The sequence below is a fragment of the Sinocyclocheilus rhinocerous genome, unplaced genomic scaffold (genome assembly GCF_001515625.1).
Source record: "Sinocyclocheilus rhinocerous isolate Xijiao unplaced genomic scaffold, SAMN03320098_v1.1 scaffold136, whole genome shotgun sequence".
In the NCBI taxonomy this organism is placed as follows: domain Eukaryota; kingdom Metazoa; phylum Chordata; class Actinopteri; order Cypriniformes; family Cyprinidae; genus Sinocyclocheilus; species Sinocyclocheilus rhinocerous.
The window spans coordinates 33,218-42,275 of NW_015633176.1; the positions used below are offsets into that span (position 1 = coordinate 33,218).

The 9,058-nt window shown below is 39.0% G+C and overlaps 2 protein-coding genes across 2 annotated transcripts; both read left to right on the forward strand.

Annotated features, from left to right (window-relative positions):
- Positions 1 to 1,184: 1,184 nt before the first annotated feature.
- On the forward strand, positions 1,185 to 2,720 carry LOC107743352 (gastrula zinc finger protein XlCGF8.2DB-like). The gene has a single exon (XM_016556533.1). The coding sequence runs from the start codon at positions 1,186 to 1,188 to the stop codon at positions 2,167 to 2,169; it is 984 nt and encodes a 327-aa protein (XP_016412019.1). The 5' UTR covers position 1,185; the 3' UTR covers positions 2,170 to 2,720.
- A 1,185-nt stretch (positions 2,721 to 3,905) lies between these two features.
- LOC107743353 (gastrula zinc finger protein XlCGF8.2DB-like) lies at positions 3,906 to 5,441 on the forward strand. Its single transcript, XM_016556534.1, has one exon. The coding sequence runs from the start codon at positions 3,907 to 3,909 to the stop codon at positions 4,888 to 4,890; it is 984 nt and encodes a 327-aa protein (XP_016412020.1). The 5' UTR covers position 3,906; the 3' UTR covers positions 4,891 to 5,441.
- Positions 5,442 to 9,058: the final 3,617 nt, after the last annotated feature.

Sequence of the window (9,058 nt, forward strand, 5' to 3'; positions counted from 1 at the left end):
TACTGATCCACCATCTGGACTGGATACAGACTAGATATGGGTGACTGCAGTGACCATCTGATCTTGATACAGACTGGATCTGGGTGGCTATGGTGACCTTGGAATAAGAATAAAAAAACTAATATTAGCATAGATGCCATTCTTCTTATGATGTAATGAGCACATCGGGTAGTATGGGAAGTGTTCCCGGATCCGGTTGACCTAATTAATGCAGCCTAACAATCCTTTAATGGATTTGAAGTTATAGAAATGTGTCAGTGTGTAAGCCAGGTTAAAAAGATGTATCTTTAATCTACATTTAAACTGACAGAGTGTGTCTGCCTTCCGAATAGTGTTAGGTAGATTGTTCCAAAGTTTGGGTGCTAAACAGGAATAAGATCTGCTGCCCGCAGTTGATTTGGATATTCTAGGTATTATAAAATTACCAGAGTTTTGAGAACGCAGTGGACATGAAGGACTGAGGAAAGCATATGCTTTAAAAGCATAATTTAGATATATTTTTAAGATGGAAAAAATCGGCTTTACAACTGCTAGAAACGTGGCTTTCAAAGGAAAGACTGTTACCAAGTAGCACACCTAGGTTTCTAACTGATGACGAAGAATTGACAGAGCAGTGTTAGACAGTGTTCTAGATCATTACATGTGGGAGTTTTTGGTCTGATAATTAACACCTCTGTTTTTTCAGAATTTAGCAGTAGGCAATTACTAGTCATCCAGTTTTTTATATCAAATACGCATTCCATTAGTTTTGCGAATTGGTATGTTTCGTCGGGCCGTGAAGAAATATAGAGCTGAGTATCCAAGGGTAACATGTAAAGAGTGAAAAGCAATGGTCCTAGTACTGAGCCTTGTGGCACTCCATACTGCTCTTGTGAATGATATGATACCGCTTCATTCACTGCTACACACTGAAGACGGTCAGATGAGTATGATTTGAACCATGTCAATCGGAACACAGTTCATGCATGGAGCTCTCTTCTAACGAGCTGGTTATCTGAATCAGGTGTGTTAAAAAAGATTTGCAAAATATGCAGAGTTGGGGTCACAAGGACTGAAATTGAGAACCACTGGCTTGGTGGGTAGTATCAAGCATACATGTTGCTATTTTGAAATGTATTAATGTATGTTGCTTTGTGTCATTAAAATGGGATTAACTTGTATTGGTCTCTTTCTGCTTTAGACCTGATGCCGCTGAAAGAGAAAAGTGAAGAACCAAATGAAATGGAAGGCAAAGATCAGTATAAGAAACATTATTTCACTGGAGAAAATTTTAGTTGCTCACAAACTAGACAGACTTTACAAAAGAAAGCTCGAAAGACAGGAACTAGAAGTCATTTCAATTGCCAACAATGTGGAAAGAGTTTTAATAAAAAAAGAACCTTTAACATTCACATTAGAATTCACACAGGAGAGAAACCTTACACCTGCTCTCAATGTGGACTAAGCTTCACTCAAAAAGGAACCCTTAACAGGCACATTAGAATTCACACTGAAGAGAAGACTTACACCTGCAAACTGTGTGGAAATAGTTTCATGCAAAAAGGAGACCTTAAAAACCACATGAGAATTCATACTGGAGAGAAGCCTTACACCTGCCAACAGTGTGGAAAGAGTTTCTGTCAAAAAGGAAATCTCAAAGTCCACATGAGTGTTCACACTGGAGAGAGATATTTTAACTGCCAACAATGTGGAAAAAGTTTCACTAAAAAAGAAAGCCTTGAAATCCATTTGAGAATTCACACTGGTGAGAAACCTTACACCTGCCAACAGTGTGGAAAGAGTTTTTGTCAAAAAGGAAATCTCAAAGTCCACATGAGTATTCACACTAGAGAGAGCGATTTCAACTGCCAACAATGTGGGAAAAGTTTCACTAAAAAAGAAAGCCTTGAAATCCATTTGAGAATTCACACTGGTGAGAAGCCCTACAACTGCCAACAATGTGGGAAAAGTTTCATTAAAAAAGGAACCCTTAAAATGCACAATAGAATTCACACTGGAGAGAAACCTTTTGTCTGCCCTCAATGTGGACTAAGTTTCACTCAAAAAGGAACACTTAACAGCCACATTAGAATTCACACTGGAGAGAAGCCGTACACCTGCAAACTGTGTGGAAATTGTTTCACTCGAAAAGGACGCCTCAAAACCCACATGAGATTTCATACTGTATAGAATCCTTATACCTGCCAAGAGTGTGGAAAGAGTTTCTGTCAACAAGGAGACCTCAAAGTCCACATTAGTGTTCACACCGGAGTGGGATATTTCAGCTGCCAATAATGTGTAAAACGTTTCACTAAATAGGGAAACCTTGAAGCCCACATGAGAGTTCACAATAGAGAAAAGCCTTTCATATGTCCTAAGTGTGGAAAGGGTTTCTCTCAACAAGAAAACCTCAAAGTCCACATGAGTGTTCACACTTGAGAAGCCTTATACCTGCCAACAGTGTGGAAATAGTTTCAGATGCAAAACATCCCTTAATAATGTAGCGTATCAGAGCAAATCAGACAATTTAAGATTCGATCAGATTGGTGTTAAAACAACCCAAAGAGCCAAATTCCACAAAGAGGCCCAGGACAACAAGACAACGTCATAAATCTGTGCACAATACCCTGGCGCCACGAGTCTGAAGCAAGTCCACCAACTAGCAACTTTGAGCAGCTCACAGCATTAAAACAAAAGAACACCTAGGGCCAGTTTTACTAAACAGGGCAAATTAATACGAGAGCGCAATTCCAAAACAGCGCCGATGGGAGGGGACATTTCTGCGGGTGATTTACTAACAATGCACAAATTAAAGAACACAGATGCAACATGTCATTTACATATCGACCAACGCAATATACCAAGCGCAGCGCAAATTAGCGTAGTCGCAAATAAAGAAATAAAGAAGCCACAGTACGTATGGGAAGTCCGGATCCGGTTGACCTAATTAATGCAGCCTAACAATCCTTTAATGGATTTGAAGTTATAGAAATGTGTCAGTGTGTAAGCCAGGTTAAAAAGATGTATCTTTAATCTACATTTAAACTGACAGAGTGTGTCTGCCTTCCGAATAGTGTTAGGTAGATTGTTCCAAAGTTTGGGTGCTAAACAGGAATAAGATCTGCTGCCCGCAGTTGATTTGGATATTCTAGGTATTATAAAATTACCAGAGTTTTGAGAACGCAGTGGACATGAAGGACTGAGGAAAGCATATGCTTTAAAAGCATAATTTAGATATATTTTTAAGATGGAAAAAATCGGCTTTACAACTGCTAGAAACGTGGCTTTCAAAGGAAAGACTGTTACCAAGTAGCACACCTAGGTTTCTAACTGATGACGAAGAATTGACAGAGCAGTGTTAGACAGTGTTCTAGATCATTACATGTGGGAGTTTTTGGTCTGATAATTAACACCTCTGTTTTTTCAGAATTTAGCAGTAGGCAATTACTAGTCATCCAGTTTTTTATATCAAATACGCATTCCATTAGTTTTGCGAATTGGTATGTTTCGTCGGGCCGTGAAGAAATATAGAGCTGAGTATCCAAGGGTAACATGTAAAGAGTGAAAAGCAATGGTCCTAGTACTGAGCCTTGTGGCACTCCATACTGCTCTTGTGAATGATATGATACCGCTTCATTCACTGCTACACACTGAAGACGGTCAGATGAGTATGATTTGAACCATGTCAATCGGAACACAGTTCATGCATGGAGCTCTCTTCTAACGAGCTGGTTATCTGAATCAGGTGTGTTAAAAAAGATTTGCAAAATATGCAGAGTTGGGGTCACAAGGACTGAAATTGAGAACCACTGGCTTGGTGGGTAGTATCAAGCATACATGTTGCTATTTTGAAATGTATTAATGTATGTTGCTTTGTGTCATTAAAATGGGATTAACTTGTATTGGTCTCTTTCTGCTTTAGACCTGATGCCGCTGAAAGAGAAAAGTGAAGAACCAAATGAAATGGAAGGCAAAGATCAGTATAAGAAACATTATTTCACTGGAGAAAATTTTAGTTGCTCACAAACTAGACAGACTTTACAAAAGAAAGCTCGAAAGACAGGAACTAGAAGTCATTTCAATTGCCAACAATGTGGAAAGAGTTTTAATAAAAAAAGAACCTTTAACATTCACATTAGAATTCACACAGGAGAGAAACCTTACACCTGCTCTCAATGTGGACTAAGCTTCACTCAAAAAGGAACCCTTAACAGGCACATTAGAATTCACACTGAAGAGAAGACTTACACCTGCAAACTGTGTGGAAATAGTTTCATGCAAAAAGGAGACCTTAAAAACCACATGAGAATTCATACTGGAGAGAAGCCTTACACCTGCCAACAGTGTGGAAAGAGTTTCTGTCAAAAAGGAAATCTCAAAGTCCACATGAGTGTTCACACTGGAGAGAGATATTTTAACTGCCAACAATGTGGAAAAAGTTTCACTAAAAAAGAAAGCCTTGAAATCCATTTGAGAATTCACACTGGTGAGAAACCTTACACCTGCCAACAGTGTGGAAAGAGTTTTTGTCAAAAAGGAAATCTCAAAGTCCACATGAGTATTCACACTAGAGAGAGCGATTTCAACTGCCAACAATGTGGGAAAAGTTTCACTAAAAAAGAAAGCCTTGAAATCCATTTGAGAATTCACACTGGTGAGAAGCCCTACAACTGCCAACAATGTGGGAAAAGTTTCATTAAAAAAGGAACCCTTAAAATGCACAATAGAATTCACACTGGAGAGAAACCTTTTGTCTGCCCTCAATGTGGACTAAGTTTCACTCAAAAAGGAACACTTAACAGCCACATTAGAATTCACACTGGAGAGAAGCCGTACACCTGCAAACTGTGTGGAAATTGTTTCACTCGAAAAGGACGCCTCAAAACCCACATGAGATTTCATACTGTATAGAATCCTTATACCTGCCAAGAGTGTGGAAAGAGTTTCTGTCAACAAGGAGACCTCAAAGTCCACATTAGTGTTCACACCGGAGTGGGATATTTCAGCTGCCAATAATGTGTAAAACGTTTCACTAAATAGGGAAACCTTGAAGCCCACATGAGAGTTCACAATAGAGAAAAGCCTTTCATATGTCCTAAGTGTGGAAAGGGTTTCTCTCAACAAGAAAACCTCAAAGTCCACATGAGTGTTCACACTTGAGAAGCCTTATACCTGCCAACAGTGTGGAAATAGTTTCAGATGCAAAACATCCCTTAATAATGTAGCGTATCAGAGCAAATCAGACAATTTAAGATTCGATCAGATTGGTGTTAAAACAACCCAAAGAGCCAAATTCCACAAAGACGCCCAGGACAACAAGACAACGTCATAAATCTGTGCACAATACCCTGGCGCCACGAGTCTGAAGCAAGTCCACCAACTAGCAACTTTGAGCAGCTCACAGCATTAAAACAAAAGAACACCTAGGGCCAGTTTTACTAAACAGGGCAAATTAATACGAGAGCGCAATTCCAAAACAGCGCCGATGGGAGGGGACATTTCTGCGGGTGATTTACTAACAATGCACAAATTAAAGAACACAGATGCAACATGTCATTTACATATCGACCAACGCAATATACCAAGCGCAGCGCAAATTAGCGTAGTCGCAAATAAAGAAATAAAGAAGCCACAGTACGTTGAAAAGAACCGAAGGCCAAAAAATGAAGGTTTGCTACAAGTTTTGATAGACCTGGTATTGCGTGACTCCTAGTTGAAGGTTCCAAGTCGTCTTATATTTCCTGAAGCAAATTAAAAATAATGTGTTCTTCTATAATAATGTTCTTCTGGCATTCAAAATAAATTAATACATGTGGAAAAAATCCTCTCCCTTCTACCACGCGCTCTCTGCAGTGCCTCCTCCTAGCAACAATTGCAGCAATTTCAAGCGCAAAATAAAATAAAAAACATGCTTTTTTTGGGGTGTTAAATAATGGCGCAAATGCCAGTAATTTGACGAGCGCAAATGTTAGTAAAACGCGTTGCGTGATTCATTTGAATACTCTCCTCCCATAACTTTTGCGTCTGAAGGCGAAACTCCTACAAATGCATATTCAATAAGGTCAGGCGCAAAAATAACTGTCCACGCCTTTTCAGCGCTAATTCCTCACTGCGTGTCTTTAGTAAAACCTGACAGTACAATTTTAATGCCCAAAGATGATTGCGCTGGCGCAAGCTGTTAGTAAATCTGGCCCCTAATTGATAATTCCAACTCAGGAGGGAGTTTGTCAAATTTGGGGCAAGTAACCAAGATTGATGGTCCAAGAGACTCACAGCATGACCATCACATGTAAATCCATGATAGAAATCTCGAGCTAAAGACTTCCTCGGATTGACTTTCCTCACCTAGCAGACAAGAACCAGACTGAGATTCCTTCTAAACTCTTTTGACCTTTGTTCTTCACAGAACATGTCCTCACGTTCACAGAATGGCACAGAGACTGCCTTTACATGTATATATGCACCTAAATGATGCTAAAATGACTTATGAGCAACTAATCATTCCTATGCATAACTCCATATTATGTATGTAACCCACACATTTGACTATCATGTCCTAATCACTCATTGGGCCTCATTCATGAAACATTCGTAAATATAGGAGTAAATTCTGAGTAATTTGCACATAACTCTATTGTTGCTCAGTTGTTGTACAAGTAAGATGATTGGTCGGTGTACTATTTGTCCCGCCCCTCCTCCATTGATTGGACGGCTGGGTAAAAAGTGACCATGACAAGCGCTGCGTTTTACCCAAAGCTAAACAGTTTATCAACTCTCAGCTTACAAGAAAATTAGCCTACTGATTGCCACCATTGATGGACACAGATATTTTTAATATTATTAAAAAAATGTATGACATTATATTCTGCAGTTCTTCCCTGTTGTACCGAATATCTATACTTTTCAAATGATCATATCGAAGTTAGTCAAATATTGTGACAAAATTAATTTTGTAGGGTGCCACAAGTTTGTTAAAATTTCCAAAGGGTGCCGCGACTAAAAAAAGGTTGGGAAACACTGAATTAGAAAGTTTACGTCAGAACGGCTTTACGAACGATTTACACAAAAATTCGTTTTGCTCGAGTTTCATGAATGAGGCCCAATGTGTATATCATTTTGAATAACTATTGAATAGCTTATAGGTTTATAATCGTGTCTAGTATGTGTGAGTTTGAATTTTCATGCTTTAAACATTTCTATCAATCAATTCTATTCTAGTTATAAAAAATCACATCCAAATTATACTCTGCAAGAGCAGGAAAATTCAGCCCATGTGACTGATAAGATAACATGTTGATTTTGGGAGGAGAAACATAGCAACTCCTCGAGCTAAGACAATGTCTAATTGGTCAAGACACCATTTGGGATGTGTCCAACAGCCCAGTTTAAAAACTCAGGACACCAACAAAATTTGCTTTTGCCACCACTGCTTTTCGCCATCGCTTTTTGCCGCTGTTTTTTTAGCGCTCTTTGAGCATGCTCTGGCTTACATACCAGCTGCTCCATACATCATGAGGAGAAATCTAGTCTCGTCACACTCTTATTTTCTTTTTTCTGTTTATTTTATTTTCCTTTGAGAGTTTCACGTTCTGAGTTAAGTTTTGCCACAAAGTCCAACTCTGACTGTGCCCGTCTCAAAACTTCAACCAGCCACTGACTCCGCACCATTCGTCAGCCAAAGGGGACCCCCTACACAGGCAACGCAAGTACCTTCAGATTCTAGCTGAACTGGTGCATTTAATAGTGATGCAAAGTCCGATTCATTTCCGCGAACCGGTTCTTTTCGGACAGATCGGCTCATTGAACCGGTTCAAAAAGCCGATTCATCGGTTCCTGACGTCATCAAGCAATAACGTCTCTACGCATTTCTTTTCTAACAACTCAGTGCCATGTTGTATTCCTGAGAACCGGCTCAAGAGAACGATTCGTTCAAGAACCGAACATCACTAGCATTTAATATGAAGTTTAACAGCCTCATTGAGGAACTCAATGGGAGGGTTAATTAAATGATTGATGGTTGTTCAGGTCTAAGCAATTGCACATGTTGCTATAAACTTGGGATTTCACATTTTCACTCTTTTAAACTCATTCTTTCCTCATTTTCTCTCTTTCTGCAACTTATGTGAATATGTGGGAGCGTGTGTTTGTTTAGTTTCTATGTCTTAGATTTATCCAATAAAGTCTTTTATATTGAAAAGAGAAGTATCTTGTGTATTTTGTACACAAGATAAGTATCTTGTCTTTTATATTGAAAAGAGAAGTATCTAAGACATTAACTTGTTTACAAGTTAATGTCTTAAACTACCGATCTTGTTACTGTGCTAATTAATAGTTTTTTCACTATATTTTGGATTTTAATATCCATTGCAGAGTTGATGTTATACGGCTCATTCAATGAATCGCTGGCTGACTCGGTGATCAGCCGTAAAACAGTGATTCTGTCCAAATTCCCTTTAAAATTAAAAAATCATTCTCTTTGAGCTAAATTGACCTGTTTCCCTTACAATAACCACACAAAGATTCACTTGAGAGAATTGTTTTATATATTATCAGCAGAGGTGTTAAGTCCAGGGGTCAGAAAGTAAAAGTCCTGCAATATGTTTATTCCACTCATGAACTCAGCCAGCTGATTTCACTAATTAGGTCTACCTCCTGGCTGAAAAACTGTGCTAATTAGCAAATCCAGGTGACTAGAACAAAATACTGAGGAGGACTTTTACTTTCTGAACCTGGACTTTTCACCTCTGGTTATCAGTATGAAAGGAGTTTCACAGACAGGAAACACTGTAAGAATCATTGAGCATAGTGTTAGTTCTGGCAGGTCACATTAGTCAAGCTCGTATCAGCTGACTCTCAGCTGATCCACGGCTACCTATAGGGATGAGACACCTATCACAGCACCCATATATAAGATCCTTCAGTATTATCACAAGCTTTCGCGTTGAAATTACCCTCCTCCATCCCTATCATCTCCTCTCGTCAGTCAGGAATCTGCCTTCTGATTCTCCTTTGAATCAGACTAATTTCTAAAATGTTACATTAAATTATATTTGACGCAACATATTTTCAGATGCGCGCT

Excerpts from the sequence above, each read along its gene's own strand:
- LOC107743353 (XM_016556534.1), top strand. The coding sequence starts at position 3,907 with ATGCCGCTGAAAGAGAAAAGTGAAGAACCAAATGAAATGGAAGGCAAA.
- LOC107743352 (XM_016556533.1), top strand. The coding sequence starts at position 1,186 with ATGCCGCTGAAAGAGAAAAGTGAAGAACCAAATGAAATGGAAGGCAAA.